The sequence below is a fragment of the Littorina saxatilis genome, linkage group LG4, assembly GCF_037325665.1.
Source record: "Littorina saxatilis isolate snail1 linkage group LG4, US_GU_Lsax_2.0, whole genome shotgun sequence".
In the NCBI taxonomy this organism is placed as follows: domain Eukaryota; kingdom Metazoa; phylum Mollusca; class Gastropoda; order Littorinimorpha; family Littorinidae; genus Littorina; species Littorina saxatilis.
This window is the reverse complement of record NC_090248.1, coordinates 30,963,033-30,986,029: the sequence shown is the minus strand read 5'-3', so window position 1 is coordinate 30,986,029 and position 22,997 is coordinate 30,963,033. Positions and strand designations below refer to the sequence as shown.

At 42.9% G+C, this 22,997-nt stretch overlaps 3 protein-coding genes across 5 annotated transcripts in view; 2 read left to right on the top strand and 1 right to left on the bottom strand.

Moving 5' to 3' along the window:
- Positions 1-22,997, top strand: part of LOC138964476 (probable serine carboxypeptidase CPVL) — an 80,658-nt gene that overhangs the window by 50,050 nt on the left and 7,611 nt on the right. For 2 of the 3 annotated variants that reach the window (XM_070336446.1, XM_070336444.1), the window contains one exon: positions 5,532-7,316. The exons of the other annotated variant lie outside the window; for it this stretch is intronic. In XM_070336446.1, the coding sequence (XP_070192547.1) occupies positions 5,532-5,663 (132 nt within the window). In that variant the 3' untranslated portion in view covers positions 5,664-7,316. Of the gene's footprint in view, positions 1-5,531; positions 7,317-22,997 lie in introns of those variants that run through there. 3 annotated transcript variants of the gene reach the window in all.
- Positions 9,463-12,332, bottom strand: LOC138963563 (protein UXT-like). The gene is made up of 4 exons (XM_070335419.1): positions 12,246-12,332; positions 11,595-11,668; positions 10,573-10,744; positions 9,463-9,972 (listed from the first exon to the last, which is right to left on the bottom strand). The coding sequence occupies exons 1-4, from the start codon at positions 12,261-12,263 to the stop codon at positions 9,907-9,909; spliced, it is 330 nt and encodes a 109-aa protein (XP_070191520.1). The 5' UTR covers positions 12,264-12,332; the 3' UTR covers positions 9,463-9,906.
- On the top strand, positions 15,580-22,059 carry LOC138963562 (probable serine carboxypeptidase CPVL). The gene is made up of 8 exons (XM_070335418.1): positions 15,580-15,951; positions 17,138-17,247; positions 18,354-18,465; positions 18,758-18,816; positions 19,968-20,047; positions 20,853-20,919; positions 21,293-21,421; positions 21,838-22,059. Exons 1-8 carry the CDS (start codon positions 15,840-15,842, stop codon positions 22,042-22,044), a joined length of 876 nt encoding a protein of 291 aa, XP_070191519.1. The 5' UTR covers positions 15,580-15,839; the 3' UTR covers positions 22,045-22,059.

The window sequence follows — 22,997 nt, the reverse complement described above, 5'->3', positions numbered from 1 at the left end:
GTCATGTCCTTCGTTGATGGCCCAGACATATAGCCATCAAAGACAATGACAGCATGTGGGTACCGGGAGTTGACGAACTGTGTATAACCATCTATGATGCTCTGGAAGGTGTTTCCCCGCGTCCACGATCCTTGCAGCCTTTGAAGCAAAGAGCCTCCGTCAATGACGAACTGTACGTCGGCAGGAAAGTTTGAGCTGGGAGAACCTGCATGGGCAATAACCAGCTTCCACAGTTCATCCGCCAGGGTAGCTTTGTTCGGCTGTCTCAAAAATTCATGGGATTCAAACAGGGCTGAGGGGAAGCTGCACAGTTCAAACTGAAAGAGTTCTTTCTTGTCCTCGTATGTTGTGTTTGCCACTGTTATGAATCTCTGGAAGAGAAGCTGAGGGTCGACTGTGATCGAATGTCCATCAACCTTCAGTGACTTTTTTGTTCCCAGTGTTATGACTTGATCCTTCTTTTTTAAGACGAGATCCGACACTGTTTTCCCTTCCATGGCCTGCATTATGCCACACCCGACCTCTCTGGCCTTGGTAACGTTTACAGCCGCTTCCCCAACAACTCCAGTTGCAATGTTCCTGAGGGCCTGATCATCAGCAAAAGGGTTTCTGTCCAGGAGGTAAGACGTGATAGCCATCATGTCTTTTGTGTCCCGAGCTGTTCTTGCTGACCCCATTTCTATATGCTGGTCACTTGAAAGTCGCCGTGTGCCTGTGACTTCTTGCATGGCATTGTTCACCTGAGCGCAGGCTGGCATGGAGAGCACCCACTTTGAACGCTGAAACTCAGTCATGCCTCTCCCTCTTGTTAGACCACCTGTTGTCTTTGCATCCCGCATCAGGGTCTGTTCTATCGCAAGATCTGATGAGATCCCAGCCCATTGGCGGTCACTTCGTCTCACAACGTGATTTCCTTCTGTGAAGCTTTTGTAGACATCAGGACTGGTTTTGTCAAGTTGGTTCATCATCTGCAGGTACAGATAGGCTGACTTGGTATACGAGTTGTGTCCAGCTGCTGCTAGATATGGCAGCATCTCCTTTACAACAGAAAGGTGAAGAAACCAATCTCCCGTCCTCTCAGCTTTCAAAAAGCGCTTCAAGATGTCAACCATTGCCATGTACAGTAACCAGAGTTCACTGGTTTTACTGCAAAATGAAAGTGTTCTTTCCTGTAGTTTCGTTCTGATTGTGACAAGATGTTGGCTGTTCTGGATCGACTCTGGAGTCAGCTCTCCCCTCAGAAGTTGGTCATGAAGAGAAGAAGCAGCCTTCAAATCTTCTCTACCTTCGAAGTCACGCAGTGCATCTCTCACTATTCCCTTCACATCAGAGGGGAGCTGGGAAACTGGTTCTAACTCTAGAACACCGTGAAGCTGCACAGCAGTGTCCTTATTGATGCTCAGTGCGTCAACTTGGTTCACATTGAGTTCAGACTCGTAAGGGGTCGAAAGTGTTCCTGTCTGCTCATCTTGCGTGTTTTTATCTCTATTCTTTTCTGTGTCACTTTCGGGCAGTGGCAGTGGCACACGGAATATGTCAGACAGCAACAGCATACTTAGTGCTGCGTCAACAAGTATGTGTCCTCGAACGGCACGCAGCACAGCTTTCCCTTGAAGCATGTTGCTCGCTGCGTTTGGTGCGTACACAGTAGACAGCACTTCATGAAGACCCGTTTCTTCCATCAGATGGCCAATACACGCCAGGAAACTCATTTCCAGATGGAAGGGTCCAAGGCGAAGGACAATGGCTTTAAGGTCGCTGCCAACTGGCTCACTGGAGATGATGCCAAGAGCTTTCCACCATAAGGGTTGGTCAAATGTCAACACAGGTGTCGTGTTGCTGCGCTTTGCCTGAGCACTGATGAAATGCAGGGTAGAAAATATGCACGTGGTGTCACTGGGATTCATGTCGATCATCGGCATAAATATTATGGATGACTGTCCTGGATATCTGCCCTTGTGGATGGCTTGCATGAAACCAGACCAAGATGGTCTGTCGGGTTGCAACAGCCAGCAAGCTTTCCACAGCAGATCCACCTTTGATGTTACATCTTCTACAAACACGTTTTCAAGATGTTCAAATTTCAGCTTCAGCAGTCCATCACACGCTTGTCTGTTGTAGTACTGAATGTCAACTTTAGCTCTTTTCACTATTTCTTCTGGCTTGACGTCAGTTCTTCTTCTGATCCTGTCTGTTTTTCCGATGGTGGGAGTGACAGTGGCGATCATTCCCATTCCATGAAATGTGTTGCACCCGTCAAGTGTTGCTGTGTTGTGGTCAAGGTTGTCTGCGATATATTGGGTAAAATGGCCATCAACTTGAAACGCAACGTTGTTTTCTGAAACGGCAGCATTCATTTCATAGGTCAGAACCTCCTTGTACGATGAACAGAATCCCAGAGAATACAATGTGTCAATGAGAAACTTTGAATCAAAACAGTGATGCATTTGCACAGCTAGTCCGATCTGTAGGGGACACAGCAACAATCGTGGGCGAGATGCCTGCATAATTGCCTGTCCAATCGATGAGACTTTCACGCTGGTTTCCTTTCCACTGAAGATGTTTTCAAGAAGAATCTGTAAGGACTTTGAAACAAACTCTAAGTTGGCGCCACGAGATGAAATGTCATCATCACTGGGGTACATTGCACGGGATGTCGGCACTGCTCTTATGTCATTCTTTAGCAGTTCTGCAGCGGTTTTGAGAATCAGCTCTTTCTGTGCATCCTCATCTTTGACCTTTTTTGCATAAAAGTTATGAAGAATTGAAGAGGCCGTCTTCCTGAATGTTACGACATTTGACTTGCCGTTGACTTCCGTGACGATGAGCTGCTCACCAAAATAATTTTGAAGTTCTTGTTTCATCGTCGGGTGGCTATAAGCATCATCTGTAAACTCCTTCATTTTGATAATCAGGTCGTTCACTGTTATCTGTTCGTTTTCATTTTGAACCAGGTAGGTAGCAACTTTCTCAAACGCTTCAGCTTTCCTCTCATCTTTCGGTCGACCAAGTTTCACCTGTTTGTTGCCTTGATGCGACTGAGTAAACTGTGGTGGTCTTTTCCTGCTCCGAAAGCAAAGACTACAGTTTTGATGGTAGACTGCATCAGCAGCTGGCAAATCTGATACAAACTCCAGTCTGCTTCGTACAATGTCTGCCCATTCATCACAGCGCTGCGAACAAACTTGAAAAATTGTGCGTTCAAAGTCAAGTGTCCTAACTGGATACACTTTGGGACCAGAGCGCGAGTCAAGGTTTGCTTCCTTGCCGCAAAAAAGGCAACATTTAGCAAAGTCAAAATATTCTTTCTGTGAGCGCAAATTCTGTGCTAGATTTGATAAAGCGTTCTCTTTTTCTGCTTTCTTCTTCAAAACGCTCTGAATGTTACGTGCATTCGTGTAATTGCGACGACAAACCTCGTGCACTGCTTCACCTTCTGATAGACAAACGGCATCACCACGTTCCAGACTAGCCTTGTTTATGGTATCTCTTCCTCTGTCTGTTGGCACAACAGTCTTCTCTCCAAGGTTGAGCGGATCACCACACAAAACACACAGCGCCATGGTTTGTAATTGGAACAAAAGCTGCAAAATAAATTAAACTGAGTATGAGTCATTCTGTTTTATATCACTTTAGACATTTAATCTGGCAGGGAATTACACACACACACACACACACACACACACCCACACACACCCACACACTGACACCCACACACACACACACACACATACACTCACACATACACGCACGCACACACATACACACACAAACGCACACGCACAGACTCGCACGCCCAGTTCTCAACAAGGCAACGTTAGAATATACATGTAGCTAAATTACCTCATTGTTTGATCATGAGAAGTACAATAATGTCTTTTTTCCGGTGAATCTATTTTATACACAACACTGTCTCAGCAGCTTTAGATCTGTTTCGCGAGCCATACTTGTGACCTAAAAAACATTAGCGCCGGCGTGAAGGTGAAGGTCGGCTGAAACAATTCGGTCCTATCAGTTTACAGTAAAATACAGATATTTAGCTACTGCTGATTATCATCCTCTTGCGCATTCCAAGAAAAGTAGTCAACTAGATCATTTTCATAAAGAAAAAGACAAAAAAAGGAATTATAAACATATATTCGAGCGAACACTGCAGCGTATTACAGACTGTCAAAGCATCGTCTGCTGCAGTATCAAATCGATCGCTTCCAATCGCTTCCGATCGTTTATTTGTCCTATAACAAAGTAAAACCTCGGAAATATTCATTGATATTGCAAGTTTTTAGTGGCAACTTTTTAATTCAAACTATAAATCGCACAAAAAAGACGAAATACTTTACTTACCAAAGATTTGTTGACGTGCAGAGTTCTGCTTCAAATGCTCGCGCAAAACGAAGTTGTAGTTGTCTCCCATGGTAAACAAATCACCCAAGCTATGGCTGGCCAGTGAGGGCACATTAAATTCTACTGTTTTTCAACTTGAAAATTCTCCATTATGCAGAGGTGTACATAGGTATAACATGATGCAATTGTTAGATCTACATTCACTTTACCATTTCCATTCGATATCATTTCTGTAACCATTTTTTTTACCCCTTTTGCCCCGTTCCCCAGGTTAAGTCTTCACCACGCGAATTCACAACAGAAGTCAGACTTAATCTACGTAGGCAAGCACGATACGTCATGACGTCATATGATTCCTGGCATATTGACGTAATGCTAAACATCCGGTTATCCCGAGTTTTCTCCGTAATACATGTCCGTGGGTTTTTTCAATGTTCGGTTATTTCCGTGGCTTCATGCAGAAAGGGAACTGTCGTCTGCAATCAACGACATGGACCATTCTGGTCCTTGCTGCTGACAAAAACATAATTTTAACACAGAATGTAATGTCAGAATAGCTATATAAACGCTATTGTGTTTTAATCGTAGCAATGGGGTCCGATATTTAGACGAGACAAGTATAATGCCGACGAGTCGGAGACTAAGAATAAAGTAAAAGAATAGGGACTATTTGAATGACGCGCATTTGACACTCTGAGTGATTAGGCTGAAATGAAATTGCCTACAAAATGTCGTCTGCATGACTGTATGTTCGACCCGTGTTGTTCGTTGTATAAATAGCTTAAACAATGACAACTCGTTGATTACTGGAAAATAAACCACTCGTGGGTATTTGCAGCCGCTTGGTAATTCACTCGTGTGCTCCGCACACTCGTGAATTACCAAGCGGCTGCAAATACCCACTCGTGGTTTATTTTCCAGTAATCAACTCGTGGTCATTGTTTAAGCTCTATGTTAATTTGTAAAGCGCGACGGGAGGAGGAGGAGGAGGAGGAGGAGGAGGAGGAGTAGTAGTAGTAGTAGTAGTAGTAGTAGTAGTAATAGTCGTCGTAGTCGTAGTAGGCACATGATGTGCGTTGTCATCGTGTCAAAACCCCACACCGAACTGTGTGTCTCTTGGGGTGATTTGAGACAGTTTGTTGGCCAAGTCAAGAGTGGACCTTACGGGTATTCTGTGTTTGTTCCAGGTGATTGTCCGCAACGCTGGACACAACGTGCCTACCGACCAGCCAGAGCGTGCACTGGCCATGATGAAGAGATTCGTCGCTGGTCAGTTTGAGGTCAACACTCACGTGGAACTGTGGCGTCCACTAACTTGAGGATATGTTGCCTATGAATAGTGTCGAACGCAGAAGAAGAAGCTTCCAATAAAACTTGTCTCTTATGCTTTCATTAATGGTCGGTTTATTGGCAACCTTGACTGAGGAGATTCGTCGCTTCAGTCTCAGTTTCAGGCCAATAAGGAATGCGCGCGCGTTGTAATATTATAGTCAGTTTGTTGGCGAGACACGCTCATGTTGAATCTTCGAATAAAACCTGCGTTCTAAACTGGATAGTATCTCCTTTGTCTTTTGTACTTTTATCAATGGTCGCGGTTGGTCGTTCACTTTGATGAGGAGATTCGTTGCTGCTCAGTTTGAGACCAATGGCAAATTAAGGAATGTGTGTTGCATTATCAGGGCTCCCCATAGCGCGCGTCCCTGTGTCCTATAAAAGAAACCGAAAACACGAACTAGAAATGACAAATGTATCGAGGGGGTCCCGGGACGCACTAAACTTTATAAGAGCGGGTCCTGGGACGGACTCGATTTCCTTTATTGTGCGTACCGTAAGATACCATTTTCAGACTGCAATCGTCAGCTATTGCGAACCTGAGGTACATAACGGTTTTTATACTGTATACGTCTCTAGGCAAGCACCACTCTAACAGGGTGACCCCCCCAAAATGCAACCCTGTTGACCGAATCACTTTAAGTTTGGATGACATACATTTCAGCCTATGCATGGCCCTTCCACAAAGTGGCGATTTTGTACTTTAAATGTTCTAACTTTTGTGAAAATTTAAAAAAAAAAATTGCCAAACTCGGCGATAGCCTCAACAGAACGAGATTTGACATTGAGCGGTGCGGTAACAATTCTTACCTGATTTAAACCCTCCAGATTTTTTTTTACCTTTTGGATTATCAGGATGTCTGAGTATTCACAAACACCCCATTCACCCACCAGATCATCGGTGACCTGCAGAGAAAAGTTACAGCTAGGTTCAGGGCAATCCCTAGACAGGAAAGCTATTGGAGGTGTAATTTGGAACACATTTTGGAGAAAAGGTAAATGTCGGACCATTTTACCTACAGACTCGAAATTTTGTAAAATAGTCGTGGACGAACTGAAGTTCATGCACAACAACTATGAAAATATTTGCTTAACTCAAATGACTGGAAAAGTAAACCCCTTCGTTGTAAAGTTACACTTGCGCAAAATTAACCAATGACAAAAACGCATTCATCCATGGGAAATGCCCTGATCATACATGTAAATTAATTGCTGTATTCAAGTTACTGATTGTCTAATGTTGATTAAGGCATACTATGTCATTCGAATTACTCCAAAGGTAACAATTTGGAGGGCTTAAATCGGGTTAGTTTGGCTACCGCTCAATTTCAAACCTCGTACTGTTGAGTCGATCCCCAAATCTTTTTTTGAAATTGCACAAAATTCAGACCCTTTGTAATATAAAACTATCACTTTGTGGAAGGGTCATGCATTGGCTGAATTTATGTCCCCCAAAATATGAAGTGATTTGGCTAACACTAACAGATGTAGAAATGATAAGCATTTTTGAGGGTTGCCTTGTGTGTGTGTCGCCCTGTATTTGAACATTAACATCGTGTAGGCCTATTTGGATTTTGAAATCTTATTCTGACATCTGAGAAAGAAAGAAAACATGAAAATAAAAAGGACAGGAAGTCAATTGGAAAGTGTGTGCGTGCGTGTGTGTGTGTGTGTGTGTGTGTGTGTGTGTGTGTGTGTTGCATTCATCAAGGTGTTGTTGGATTGTCGTGTCAACCTGGAATATTTCAATGAAAAAGACACTTTACAGACCCTCGGGACTCTCTCAAATTCTGCAGTGGGGGTCAATGGACCCTCTAAATATTGAAAGTGGGGGTCCCGGGAAGCACTAGGATGGGTGTCCGTAGGTAGCCCTGGTGTGTGTGTGTGTGTGTGTGTGTGTGTGTGTGTGTGTGTGTGTGTGTGTGTGTGTGTGTGTGTGAATATGTGTGTGTGTGTGTGTGTCAGAAGAAAGGAGAAAGCCACAAAAACAGCGAAAGGATATTCTTACCTAATCACACACACTCACACACGTACGCACGCACCAGCAAACACCCTGGCATTACTTTTAATAATGAAAAATTCAGTGTGATTGTTGTTGGTGATGGTGTTGTTGTCGTTGTTGCCATATTTCATTTACACTGAAGGAAAGAAAAGACCATGCACTGATGCAGATTAAACTGAAGAGGCAGATCGATACATGTACAACAAAAAAGATCAGAAAGCAAGAAGCAAACATCTTAAGGTAGCACCACTTGTCTTACCTTGTTTTGCTGTGATGAGCCAAGCCCGCATTGGAAAATAAAAACAGATAAAATAGGTGTACATGAGTCTGTGGCTATAAGCCTGTGCAAACTCAGGGCCGGACTAGGCTAAGAGGAGGGGGGGGGTTGCTAGAGGTGGTCCAGGGGGATATCCCCCCTGGTGGCAGGGGCGGACTAGTTCATTTTATGGGCGGGGGGGGGAGGGGTCAAAAGTATATTGTGAAGATATGGGTGTGAAGGCGCGAAGCGCCGAGCCGACGGCGGGAAGCGCCTAGCTTGCTAGGGGGGTCAGGGGGCATGCCCCCCCGGAAAATTTTGAAAAAAAGGATGCAAAATGGTGCAATCTGGTGCATTCTGAGGATGATCATTACCAGTTTCAGGCAGCAGATTTTGTCACTGATTATAACCCCCAAAATTGAAACTCAATGTAAAATAAAGAAATGCATACCTCATTCAATATTTTTATATTTTTATATTCATAAGATGGGTCCGGAAACCCTAGGACCCCCCCCCCCCCCTCGTCCGCCCTTGGGTGGGGTCAAGGGGCAGAGCCCCTTTTGGGGGTCAGGGGGCAAAGCCCCCTGAAGCTGATGGGTAGGTCATATTCTGAGATAAGAAAATGGTCGCTCCTTGCATGAAACGGCATAAAATAAGCAATAATAAAAAATGTTTTAAATAAGTAAGGTACATGTTCAGGCTAGGGGGGGGGGGGGGGTTGCGCAACCCCCATAACCCCCCCGGTAGTCCGGCCCTGAAACTTCTCGTTTAGCCACTGAAATTGCAATAATGCCACCCATTTTGTGTGTAATCACTGGAAAGAAGTTCCATGCCATGTCATAATAAAATGGAGTTTAACAGCCAGTTGAACGGTTCATAAAGGATCCCTTTCGTTAATGTTGGCTGACTGTGCAGACTGGTAAATGTCAAACCTAATAATGCACCATGATTATTTCAATTGCCAGTGGCTAGATTTCTGTATTCTACTTCTTTTCTTTTTTTTAAACACATTCCAATATTTAACCAAAAGGGGTGGTTTGCAAGAGAAAGTGCCCGACTGGTTGCTAGGGAACCATGCAAGCGCTGGTTGGGATTGAGATTTCAACCAATCTGACCAAGTGCTTGCAATGGGTCCCACCCGGTTTGGTACTTTCTCGTGCACACCTGGTGCCAGCTTTCAATCCCAAACCACTTTAAAGATACACTGAGTTCAGAAATGCAGAGTTTGTTTCATGTCATATACTATGTGTAGATGTTCTTTACATGCCTCTCTGAGCACAGCCAATGTTTCAAATCCTCTTACAGTGCTCTTTTTCCACACATCTGCTCAATAAATGAATGCCAACAATCCTAAATACAAGTAAGACATGCGTGTTGATATTGATGATTTTTTTTAATAAGTTTATAAATTATTAAGGGAACTAACTTTTACAAGCAGCAGCAAACCAATTCATCCCAAACTGACGAAAACACTTTCAGTCATTTTCATTTTAAATATTTATTCATTTCCTAAAACTTCAATGCACATTTTAACACAGAACCGTTCCCATGCTGCACATTGAATGACTAATCTAACCCAACCCCGAACCCCACCCTCCACCCAGACAGACATACACACCACCAACACCATCGCGCAAATTCTCCGCGCAAAAACACACACACCTTCCTGCCCTTTCATCCACTGACATACCAATTAACACACACTCACATATACATCAAGCACCAAAAGTGTACACCTACACTGCTCTTTTGTCAATACTTTCTACAGATCAATACCATGTGATATAATTCCATACAAACTCCAGAACACATCTCTACCTCTGTCTCTCTCTCGATCTCCCTCTTTCTGTCTCTGTCTCTGTGCATTAATCATTCAGCGCATCGATCAAAGTACGATAAAAATACTCCCAAAATCCCCTGTATGCGCATATGCCCACACACAAAAGATACAGCACACACAATTAATACTTTGTCATACAAACAGGTCCCGTCTTGGTCTGTCAGGCTCATCACTGATACTTTGAATTTCTCTCAGCCCCTGAAACATAACATTAACAGTTATATCTGTTACTTGATGTGCAAAGTGTGTGTGTGTGTGTGTGTGTGTCTGTGTGTGTCTGTGTGTGTCTGTGTGTGTGTGTGTGTGTGTGTGTGTGTGTGTGTGTGTCTGTGTGTGTCTGTGTGTGTCTGTGTGTGTCTGTGTGTGTGTTGTACTGTACATGTATCAGTAGACTGAGTTTGCAAACGCACGCATTCAAATATTTGAGACATTGACAGTGAACTACAGGGTTCTGTTTACTAATGCGCCATGCCTATTTGGCTCATAAATTCTGACGATGTCCCATTAGAAATCCATTCGGGGGGGGCATGCCTCTAGACCCCCTCAGAATATTTGGTCATGCGCGCCTTCTATTATGTGCCATTCGAATTTGTTCTATATATATGTGTTCATTTTAAGACCAGATTGTGAAATCATATTTTTGGAGGATTGAAAGTGGGGGGGGGGGGGGGGGGGGTGTTCTACTGTACCACCTTTATATAATATCAATCCTTGCAACTGAATTTTTCTCCTTGTACCACACCAGCCATTTTCACACAAAAACACACAGCGCATCTCATGAACAATTAACACACTTACCTCCAAAACAATTTTTATGTGTGCCTTGATTTCAGAGGCAGTTTTGGTCAAATCCTCAGTCTTTTCTGTTAGGAATGCAGTTTTCTTGTCGATAAATCTCACCGCCTCCTCAAATGTAAATTCCACGAAGAAACCAAAGCCCACGCTCACACAAATTCTGGATGTGTTTGGGCTGAAACATTGGAACAAACTGGAATTACAAATGACAAAAAAATCATCAAATTAAAAACAAAAGGATGAAGTTCTGCAGAGTTCAACATGTTTTCTGGATTTAAGCCTGACTCATTTTTGGTAAACACATGTACATGCATTCTGGCTATGATACATTGTGAACATTATAAAATTCAGGTTTAAAAAAAATAAAACTGTCATTGATCTTTAAACACAAACACACACATGGTAGTCTTTCAGAGTACCTCCGTTTGCAGGTCCATTGTCACATTAAATGAATCTAAGAAAAAATGTCCACCCTGCTTTCAGTATGTGACATCGGGCCTTTCAATTAAATTCAAATTGATAGCCCTCTACCCCCCCCCCCCCCCCCCACAAACCCTCATTAACTGTAGAATACCCTGTCCATTTAGGGCGGGGATATAGCTCAGTTGGTAGCGCGCTGGATTTGTATTCAGTTGGCCGCTGTCAGCGCGAGTTCGATCCCAGGTTCGGCGGAAATTTATTTCACAGAGTCAACTTTGTGTGCAGACTCTCTTCGGTGTCCGAACCACCCCCGTGTATACTACATTGGGTGTGCACGTTAAAGATCCCACGATTGACAAAAGGGTCTTTCCTGGCAAAATTGCTTAGGCACAGTTAATAATTGTCTACCATACCCGTGTGACTTGGAATAAGGCCGTGAAAGGTAAATATGCGCCGACATGGCTGCAATCTACTGGCCGTATAAAATTTCATCTCACACGGCATCACTGCAGAGCGCCTAGAACTGTACCCACGGAATATGCGCGATATAAGCCTCATTGATTGATTGATTGATTTAATCACCAAAACAAACAACATTAACTTACATATTTGCTTGTACATAAAAATTACAGCCAAGGTCGACCTTTGTTTTCATAGGTCTGGTATCAGCACCATCTTCCTAAAACAGAATAACACAGTACATGTAAAACAAGATGCAACACTTCTTTACTTTTGCACTTAGATTTATCTGCGTCTCAATAAGCAAATCTAATAGAAAGGTTAGGCAAAATGACGACCTTATTTGCATCATTAAAATGTTTGTTTTGACTCAAATCTTATCCAGAAGCTAAAGTCTAAATCACTATAAAATGATAACCTCGTAATTACAGTATGTGAAAATCAATGCCTTCAACTTCAATCTTTTCACACAAAATGAAGAGTGTGCCATGGCTTTTCAGTTAGATAACTTAGTCAGTGTGTGTGTATGTGTTTCTGTGAGAAAGGGACATACAGACAAACATAGATATAGAGATTGATTATCTATTGATAATCATGATTTATACATGTACATGAATATCATTGAATTACACAGTGTTGTTACAGCTAGCTATCATAATGCATTTATAGTTTCTATTTTTAAACTCACTTGCTATAAAAATGGTGAGCATTAAAATAATAATCCCATACATCGATCGTGCCATATAAGTTGGTAATTATTATTAACGCTATGTTCCTTATCATTATCTTTATTATACCTTCAGTTTCTCAATCATTGTTTTCAGCTGTAGATATTCACTGATCTGTCCATAGATCTTGTCTCTCTGCTCGAGGATGTTGCTGAAAAATATTGTGAAAGAAAGATTATAATAACATAAATTAACAACAAAAACATGCTCTACAAGGCACAGTAAGCCTCCCGTAAACCATCACTGATACTGTCAGGCTTTTACACACAGTACAAACACCCTTCCATTTGAACGCTCACCAAACGGGAACATCCTAGGTGCCCTACGTAAACAGCGAGCAATTTTCTAAGAATTAATTTTTCGGATTGTCTCCATCACAATCGGACCGTGGTGCGTTTTGGCCGCCTGGGGTGCGTATAGCTAGCGCTACGTGTCATTTGTGCTACGTGTCATTTGTCCTACGTGTCATTTGTGCTACGTGCCACTATCGCTACGTTGATTAGTGCTACAAATAATTTGTCTATGAGTTGCTATCATTCGTTCATTATCACTACGTGTCGACAGCACTACATCTTTTAGCGCTACGTGTCATTATCACTACGTGTCGATACCACTACTTACTGACGACTCTCTCTTTCTCATTTTTTCTCTCGCTCTCACTCCTTCTGGTTTGTGTGTGTGTGTGTGTATGTCTGTTTCAGTGTGTGTGTTTGTGTGTGTGTGTGTGTGTGTGTGTGTGTGTGTATGTGCGTGTGTGTGTCTCTTTCTCTATCTTTCTCTCTCTCTCTTGCTCACTCGCTGGTTCACTCACTCTGTCTCTCTGTCTCTGTCTGTCTGTCTGTCTCTCTCTCTCTCTCTCTCTGTCTCTCTCTCTCTCTCTCTTTGTGGCCTTTATATAATTAACCATTCTGAGTTCTGAGTGCTCTCTCTCTCTCTCTCTCTCTCTCTCTCTCTCTCTCTCTCTCTCTCTCTCTCTCTCTCTCTCTCTCTCTCTCTCTCTCTCTCTTAATCGCTCTTTCTCTGTACCTCTTTAAAATCGCTCTCTCCTTGTCTCTCCCGCTCTCCTCTCCCTCTCTCTCCCCATCTGTCTTTCTGTCTTCTCTCGCTCTTTCTTTCTCGCTCGCTCTTTCCCCCTCCCCCCTCTCTCCCTTCCCCCCCCCTCTCTCTCTCTCTCTCTCTCTCTCTCTCTCTCGCATTATACTGTATATACATACACGGATGTTTTTCTGTGTGTGAGTTTGTGTGTACGATACCGTGTGTGCTCAGACTGAATGGTTTAGGCCACAGACTCATATACAAACCACGCAGGATGGGGGAAGAACAAAATCAAAACAAAACAAACACACACCAACAACATCCATGAAATAAATACGTGGTTAAAAAAGAGAGAGTGAGAGCGAGAGAGAGAGAAAGAGAGAGAGAGAGACACACACACACACACACACACACACACACACACCACACACACACACACACCGTCACACACACACACTGAGACAGACAGACATACAGTTCCGACAGACAGTCATGCAGACAATATTATATACACACACTCACACGCACACACAAAGGGAATTGTCTGCCGTTTGAACATGTAGTAGTGCTATCGACACGTAGCGCAATCGACACGTAGCGCTACAGTACATTGGTTTTTCAAAAATAGTGATATCGACACGTAGTTCTATTGAGACGTAGTGATAATTGCATGTGTGCATTGTGGCAATAGCACTACGTGCCGATAGCACTACTGTTTTTGGCAATTTGTGTCGATAGCACAACAGAAAATAGCGCAAACGATACGTAGCACAAATGACACGTAGCGCTAGCGGGACGCACCGGGTCTGGGTCTACACCTAACTTTTAAAGGCACAGTGCGGCTCACAGCCTTCGTTTTGCGTTTCTGTTGCAGCTGAGTGCATTTAATTTACAGTTCAAAAATCCTCCTATGGTAGTAAAACAAATACCCAAAACTACCCAACGACGACATCTGTGAAGCTCGACAGTTTCTTGTTCACGCGAGTGCATAAATTAACCTAGTTATTACGTGATGTTTGGTCGGAGTTCGATTCAACTGAGTGATTCCGGCTTCTATTTTGTTTCACACAAACTCATGATGACGTCTGACATAGTTTGCTAGTGACGTGTCTTTTTGTGCATGATGTGGTGATCTACCTGATCTAAATTTAGATCCAAAATAGGTCAAGACCAGCCGGGTCCGAGTACGAAATTAATTCGTAAAAAAATCGCAGTTCTTGACTCTTTGGGTGCAAGTCAATGAAACTTGGTAGTTCTTCTAACGGATAGCTGCCTGAGGTATGACTAAAAGCCCCAGGGGCTCCGTGCACCTGGATTTGACAAGTTCAGTACCTTTAAAATCTAAATAATAAATTGACAGCTTGTTACAAAAACATTCTTAAATCATAAAATAATTCTTTTTTTCATCAAGACAAGATCGGGTCAGTACAATTCGAAGTTTTGAAAGTTTGAAAAAAGAAAAGCCCGGAAGCAGGGTCACGCAAGGTCGTGGTTCTCGTAGCAGACGACGGTTTACGCCTATCGCCAGTTCCTCTGAAAAGTCAAAAGCCATCGCTAGAGTTCATGTGAACCACAGCCGGTTGTTTTGTGCGTAGTCAGAGGTACATAATAACGTGCTATTGCAGACAAGCTCACAGCGAGCCGCATTCAAATTACAAACTGACTACTGCATTGTGAAAAAGGGAAGATTGTGGCTATATCCACGGGTCCATGTCTCTAGTCCCCAAGCTATATCCACGTCACTGACGTCATCGTCGCACGGGAAGCCTGTTTTTGTTTTTACCACAACACAATCAACTCTTTTGACAGCCTGCAAACTAAACTGGAAGCCTTTACATGAGTGCACTCATGTGCAACTTTCGTAAAGTTCGTCGAGATCGATAGCAGTCATCAGGAAGTATCGCACAAAATATAGATTCCTATTTTTCCATTATCGGCCATGTTGGCTCCGTAGCTCAGACGGTAATGAATAGTCAAACAGTCCATGAGACCACCGGTTCGAGCCTGGCCCCAGTCTTCTTTTTATTTTTGTTAAAATAAATTTTTAGACTTATTTTTCCCCCTCTTAACTTTCCTTTCTTTTACGTTGCTCTTCTCTTCTTTTCTCCAATACATTTCGTTGATAAGAGCTGAGATAGCAATAAAAATGCACTCCTGCAATTTTCACCGGCAGGACGGCAGCTGGCTTTGTTTAAAAAGAAAAGCGGCGTAGCTCGTCCAAGCTGTATCGCTTAATCAGTGCGACCCCCGCTTAAATTCTCTTATTTCAGTTGTTAAACTGCATGACATTTTGTTAATTGCTTTTATCGAGTGTCATTTCGGTGTTCGTATATAATTGCACATGAAAACGGCTTAGCTCTTTTGCGGTTTAATGACACTTGTTAACCCAGAACAGTATCAAGAGCAGAACACGCCAACCCTTCTGCATTTCTGTGATAATCTTGTTTGCCTTTTTGTTTGACGTATTCATTGCACGAGAAGGTTGATAAAAGCAGAAACAGCTGCTACTGGGAACATTTTCAGATTTCAAACACACGGGAAACGAACCCGTTTCAGTTGAATTCAGGATTGATTCAGGATAGTATCCTAAATACCGAATATTGAATAGATCTTTGATCGGGAACTAAGATGGCGTTTTCCGTCCTTGCGACACTTTTAACTTCGTTGGCGTGTTTGCTTCGACTGTCACCCTGTGGCCTCTCGCTGACGCCGTTGATTCGAAATGGACACATCCAAACAGGTACCGTCATTCTTCAGTCTTGCGATTGCACGAGTGTGTGTGTGAGAGAGAGAGAGAAAGAGAAAGAGAGAGAAGAGAGAGAGAGGAGAGAGAGAGAGAGAGAGACTGAGACTGAGAGAGAAAGAGAGTGACAGAGACAGAGACAGAGAGACAGACGGAGACACAGAGACAGAGACAGAGAAAAAAAGAGTGTGTGTGTGTGTGTGTGTCTGTATGTGTGGTGTGTGTGTGTGAGTGTTGTGTGTGTGTGTGTTTGTTTGTTTGTTTGTGTGTGTAAGTGTGTTAGTGTGAGTGTGTGTGTGTGTATGTGTGTGTGGGTGTGTGTGTGTGTGTGTGTGTGTGTGTGGTGTGTGTGTGTGTTACACAGGCAGACAGTCCTAACGGGATTATATCTAACAAGAATACTGTCTCAAATCGCCCCAAGAGCTATACAGTTCAGATTTGGGTTGTAATTATGTGACCACACACCAGGAATACCTTAAAATAAACGTTTGAAGACGGCTATGTTTTGAGTGGGAATCCCAAACTGTTATTCTGATTGTGACGCATTTTGCGCGACTCCTAGTTTTCGTCCAACCTTTTGACCCTGAGCATCCCATGTGCTATTCCTAGAGATACGGATTTGAAATTGAGCCGAGAGCTACAGAGTTCGTTTTGGGAGTTGAATAGATGACAGCACACACGAGGAAGGTCTTGAAATTAATGTTTGAGCGTTCTATTTTTCAAATCTGAATGCTGTGTTTGGTAGTCATAGCAGACCGTAATATTTCCAGCGTACAATGCGTTTGTTTATGTTATACGAACCGGTTTAGCTGGCCCTGTATGGCACGGAATTTGCATGCGTTAGCTAGACTGTAGGTTTGCCTTCCTCAATCCAACAGTCTTGATCTGCTTTGACGAATAAGTATCTATGAAAACTAAATAAATATTTATGACGACCGGAAGCCCTGACTCCTGACAGGAGAGATGGGCGATGCAAAACACTCGCCGATTAAACTTCATAGTATTTAGCATAGTTTCGGAGCAGTTTTGAGCACATCATTGCAGGTGTTTCTAAATTACAGTCCAGCGAATGTCCCGAGAACTTTTTAAGGTCCAAATCGTCAGAAAACTTTCCAAAATGGCGCCTTCTTTATACTATCTTTAAGAAGAATGAAAACCTTTACACCCAGTCTTTCCATTTCAGCCCAACAACACAGTCTACTTGAAATACTCGGAGTGCAGAGTTACAAGGGTTATCTCACTGTGGATGAGCAATATGAGAGCAACATGTTCTTCTGGTTCTTCCCCGCTGAGGTGGGTGTATTTTGTCTTTGATGCTTTGTGCATTAGTGAATCCGGTTATCTCGTTCAACTGTTGCTCCAGCAGCTATCTCATTGCAGTGTGACAGCCACATGTTGTTCTGGTTATTTTAGGCTGAGGTAGTTGTATAAAGTCTGTGTTGCTTCATGTCTTCAATAGTTTATCTGACTCATTGCGGCATGAAGGCCACATTTTGCTGAGAAACGAGACACTGGCTGTGGTATTCGTTGTTGCTGGGGGATGTGTTATTCTCTTTTGCTCCATGCCTTAGATACCTAGTCCGGCTAGTCCAATTCAATGGATGTACTCCTATTAAGTCAGTGTCACATGGTCATGTAGCAAAGTCTGTGCCATTTGGCCACCAAGCAACTTTATCCTGTAGGACTGGTGATTAGTTCCTTTTGTCTATCATGAAGCGTTCAATAAATATCAAATATCACACAGATCTTTGACCGTGAACCTACATGGATACATTTGTTAACATCATTTGACTTTCGATTCCATAGTGCTGGTGCGAAAACACGTAAAATGCCGTTTTGTTTATCATTCAACGTTCAATAAATACCAAAGAGCAAATAGATCTTTGACCGTGGACCAAGATGAATAAGTTTCTAGAACTACAATGCATCCTTTGACTTTCTATTCAATAGTGGTGCAAAAACACTGAAAGTGCCGTTGAACTTGGTCAACTTGTAGAACAAACCTGATGCCCCAGTATTGTGGCTGAACGGAGGACCGGGCTGTCCTTTTCGTCTCTCTCGTCTTGTCATGTCTTGTCTTGTCTTGTCATGTCTTGTCTTGTCTGGTCTTGTCTGGTCTTGTCTTGTCATGTCTTGTCTTGTCTGGTCTTGTCTGGTTTGGTCTGGTCTGGTCTGGTTTGGTCTGGTCTGGTCTGGTCAGGTCTGGTCTGGTCTGGTCGGGTCGGGTCTTGTCTGGTCTGGTCTGATCTTACAAGTGTTTCAGAACACACCTGATGGCGCAGTGTTCCTGTGGCTGAACGGAGGACCTGGCCATCCTTCTCGTCTCGTCTCGTCTTGTCTGGTCTTGTCTTGACTTGTCTCATCTTGTCTTGTTTTATTTGATCTTACTATTGTTTCAGAACAAACCCGATGCCCCACTGCTGCTGTGGCTGAACGGGGGACCGGCCCTTCCTTCGACGTATGGAGCGCTGTTGGAGAACGGACCTCTGGCGCTCAATGAGCAAGGGATGCGTACGTTATTTCCTCATTTTGAGTATTTACCGGGCTCTTACAATTCGGGTTCACAATGAGCAAGGGATGCATTAGTTATTTCCTCATTTTGAGTATTTACCGGGCTCATACAAGTCGGGTTGTGGTTATTGATATGGTTCTCATAGATAGGGTTCGAAGGGACAAAAGGCTTCATCTTCAATTTCATTAGCTAATAGTTATGCTTGGGAAGTATTCAAGAAATGTTGTATTTAGTGGAACGATTCTATTCTATGTCTATTGATATAAGCTAAGACGTTTTTTTAACTTTCAGTGGAGCGCCGAAGCGTGTCATGGACCGAGTCGTTCCATATGCTGTACATCGACAACCCGGTACGTGCCTTGTATTATTGGATGACTGACGGGCGCAGTGGCGTGGTGGTAAGACGTCAGCCTTCTAATCGGGAGGTAGTGAGTTCGAATCCCGGTCGCTGCCGCCTGGTGGGTTAAGAGTGGAGATTTTTCCGATTTCCCAGGTCAACTTATGTGCAGACCTGCTTGTGACTTAATCCCCCTTTGTGTGTACACGCAAGCACAAGAGACAAGACCCGGTGCGCACGGAAAAGATCCTGTAACCCATGTCAGAGTTCGATGGGTTATAGGAACACGAAAATACCCAGCATGCTTCCCCTGAAATCGGCGTATGCTGCCTAAATGACGGGGTAAAAAACGGTCATACACGTAATAATCTCCTCGTGCTAAAAACATGAGTGAACGTGGGAATTTAAGCCTATGAACGAAGAAGAAGATTGGATAATTTTCATTACCCTTCCGCTAAAACACTTCAAAACAATAGGAAACGAAATCGTGCTAAAAGAACTAGTTCATTTATTCTTTCATTAAACTGTTTTTTCAATTTTAAAATTTAAATGTCACGTAAGCCACCTCCAATATACGGACATGTTTTCAGTGCCGAACCGAATATTGCGCTTTCATCGCAGGTACTATTGTAGTTTCGTTAAGTATGGGAGGTCGAGCATGAATATAAGTATTTTCTTTGAGATTCAGGCTACATACATTACCAATTCTACTGTAACCTTCTTCCTCTTCTAAATTTCGCACGACTTTGACAAACCTTTTCGGGATTCCAGCTGCAGTTCTTATTTCATAACTGTTGCTATGACAACTGCAGTGCGATATCTTCGCGCTTGGCAACTTGAAATTGAGAGATTATACAGATTGTCGGGAAAACGACCGAATACTCGCTGCAGAACCGAAGCAGACATGACATAATTTTCCTTGTCTCAGACTTCCGGTAAAAAACGCCATGGCTCCCGGCCGCCCCCCCCCCCCTCCCCCCCAAAAAAAGCACGGTCCCTAGGGGGGCGAACTGTTACCACCAACTGGGATGTTATCTCGGCAGTCGGGAACGAGGAGATAACGTCGACTTTGTCTCGTTTTTGAACAGACGTTTCGTTTTTTCTCCCCGCAGCCGCCGCACGTATTGTCCATATTACTTCAACAATACATAAACATGGTTTCAGGTTGGCGTTGGATACAGTTCCACAAATAATCCCAACGGATATTCCAGAAATATGGATGACACCTCCAAAAATCTGTACAGGTACATTTTAAAACTGTAGAAGTTCATTTCGATGTGTATTACTATTTGATTTGGCATTGTGTACAGAATTATTTATTTGTGTATGTTTTTGTGTGATGCGCTCAGAACTATTTTAAGATTATCGCCTTGTAAGTATCCTCATTATCATAATTATTATTTTAATCTCCAAAAATCTGTACAGGTACATTTTAAAACTGTAGAAGTTCATTTCGATGTGTATTACTATTTGATTTGGCATTGTGTACAGAATTATGTATTTGTGTATGTCTTTGTGTGATGCGCTTGGAACTATTTTAAGATTATCGCCTTGTAAGTATCCTCATTATTATAATTATTATTTTAACCTTTTCGATCTTGCTTACTTTTTTGTGAGCTAATAAATGTGATATAAGGTAAGAGTTATCAACAAAAATTAACATGTTATCTTAATTAGCCAGCAGGTATTGTTTTCAATTACTTTCATTTTCAATTCTGAATGTGTTTGTTTGCTAATGAATTATGCACAGGTACTTTTGATTGCGTAAAATTGTCTTAATGAAATGGTTGACAAACATTCAAATTAACTCCCTCTCGTGCAAAAAACAACAACAACAACAACAACAACAACAACAACAAAAACAACTAAGTGCACTTGGGAGCTACAGCCTACAAACGCAAAAGAAGATAATTAAAGTACGACCGTTCAGCGTTGGGGTGGTAGATATCCCCTCCTCTTAACGTCATTGGGGTTTGGTTTTGTAAAATGTACATGGAATATTTTGAAGTTGTTTCAGTGATTCACCGTGATGCTGTGGAAATGTTGCAGCGCCTTGGTGCAGTTTTTCCAGTTGTTCCCACAGTATGCGAAAAACGAGTTTTACGCTGGGGGACAGGTAAGCTGCGCTGACAAGAATAAGTACGTTTACAGCTGGTAGGTGAGTCGCTTCAATATAAGACTCACCTTATAATGCTATCCACAAAAAATGTGTACTACAGGAGCTATCATAGACAAAACAAAGGGCGTAAATGTTGGAGAGACGGCCTGCTTTATGTGTGTAGAAACTGTGTGTGTGTGTGTGTGTGTGTGTGTGTGTGTGTGTGTGTTTGTTTGTGTGTGCGCGTGTGTGTGCGTGCGTTGATGCGTGCGTATGTGCTTGCGCCTTAATGTGTGAACATGGATGCGTGGATTGTTTTTATGTATTTCTCAAAAAAGCAGCAGACATGTCTCTCTGATTAAATATTAATTAAAGAACATTCTTGTTTCAGTCGTACGCATGCAAGTATGTAGCACCGCTGGGGCGTTACATCCACGACCGCAACAACGACCCTCAGAGGGAGGTGTCCATTAACTTCAAGGGTGTGTACATTGGAGGCGGCTACTGCGACCCCATCCATGTGCGTAACAGACCACCCTTTTCGTGTTTCTTTAACAGTTTAAAAAAAAAATGATAATAAATAAATAAATAATGAAAAAAAAGAAAATGTAACGATGATAATAACACATAATGATAATAATAAGAAGAAGATTATTGATGATGATGATTGGGATTGATGGAAATCATAATAGATATTAACTTCGATCAATGCAACCCCATGCCTGGTTCCACCAGAGACTATACTCTATAATCTCTGGTTCTGAAATTTCTCTGTATGAGATAATAAAGTATTCGTATTCGTATTCGTTTTGTGGCTTCTTGCGTCTCAGCCCAGCACCCAACAAAGGCGAGAATGCCAAAAGGAGATAACAATAAAATATCGTGACTTTGCAGTGGTCGATATAAGCACTTTCAGCCATGTTATTTTGCCCCCAGATGATGCCGGCGTTCTACGATTTCATGTTCAACACTGGCGTCATAACAGACTCACAACGCCGGAGGTACCGTGAGGAATCGGAAAGGTTTATAAAGATGAGTTTGTCTGGTGAACATCAACCATCCATTTCGGTAAGGAAACTTGCCTTACAACAAAACAAAAAAACACACAAAAAAAGAAACAAAGGCAAAACAACTCAGGGTTAAAGCCACGGTGTGGGAGACGTTCCATGCGTAAAAAGCTGAGGCGGTAGTATAGTGATCCAGCTCTGAGGGGCCACTCTTTCGTTGTCTGTTAAGATCGATCGCAACTGTTGGAGTCATAAGGCAGAGTTCCACTATACGTGTTGGTTTGCAACGTTCACAAATGCATTGGGTATTACCAAATGTAGGCAACTAGATGCTACAATAAATATATATCGCAATAATTGATCATTCATGTCAAAAAGTGGAGATTTGTGCGCATGTTCGGGGTTATGCCCTATACAGACTGACACAGACAATCAAAACCCTAATGGGGAGCGGGGCCAATGCAAAAGCACGAGTGGGCTTTTACCTGTATGACCGTTTTTACCCCGCCATTCAGGCAACCATACGCCGCTTACGGGGGAAGCATGCTGGTTTTTTTCGTGTTTCATTCGACAGGGACCCTACATAAAAGGTATGACTTCCACGAGACGGTAGTACGCAACTTTATATTGGGTGGGGGATGAGTGTGAAGCATGAGCTTTCCTGCTTACTATTGGCTTTGTACTAGTACAGTAGTACAGTAACGACCACCCAAATGACCGACCGAAAGTGATCGTTATAGACAGGACTGGTGGTCGCTATATGGACAGGGAAATTGTACTCCCAAAAAATCTAGTCGGGGATACTTGGGGGTGGTCTTTGTGGGCAGGTTGTCGTTCGCGTAATCAGGAGATGGCAGCCAAGGCAGGTTTCACTGTACTAGGCAGGAGAGCACAACCCCCCTGGCACTGCCCCCTCCCCCCCCCCCCCCCCCCCCCCCCAATGTTAAATGCATGTGATTTGTTCCTATATGTGTGCAGCAATCGATGGATGCTGTTTTTCTATTCGAGGGTGATATCGACTTCTACAACGTACTCAAAACGACCGTATGTATGCTTTCGAAATAATTTGTATTTCACTTGACCTGGTAG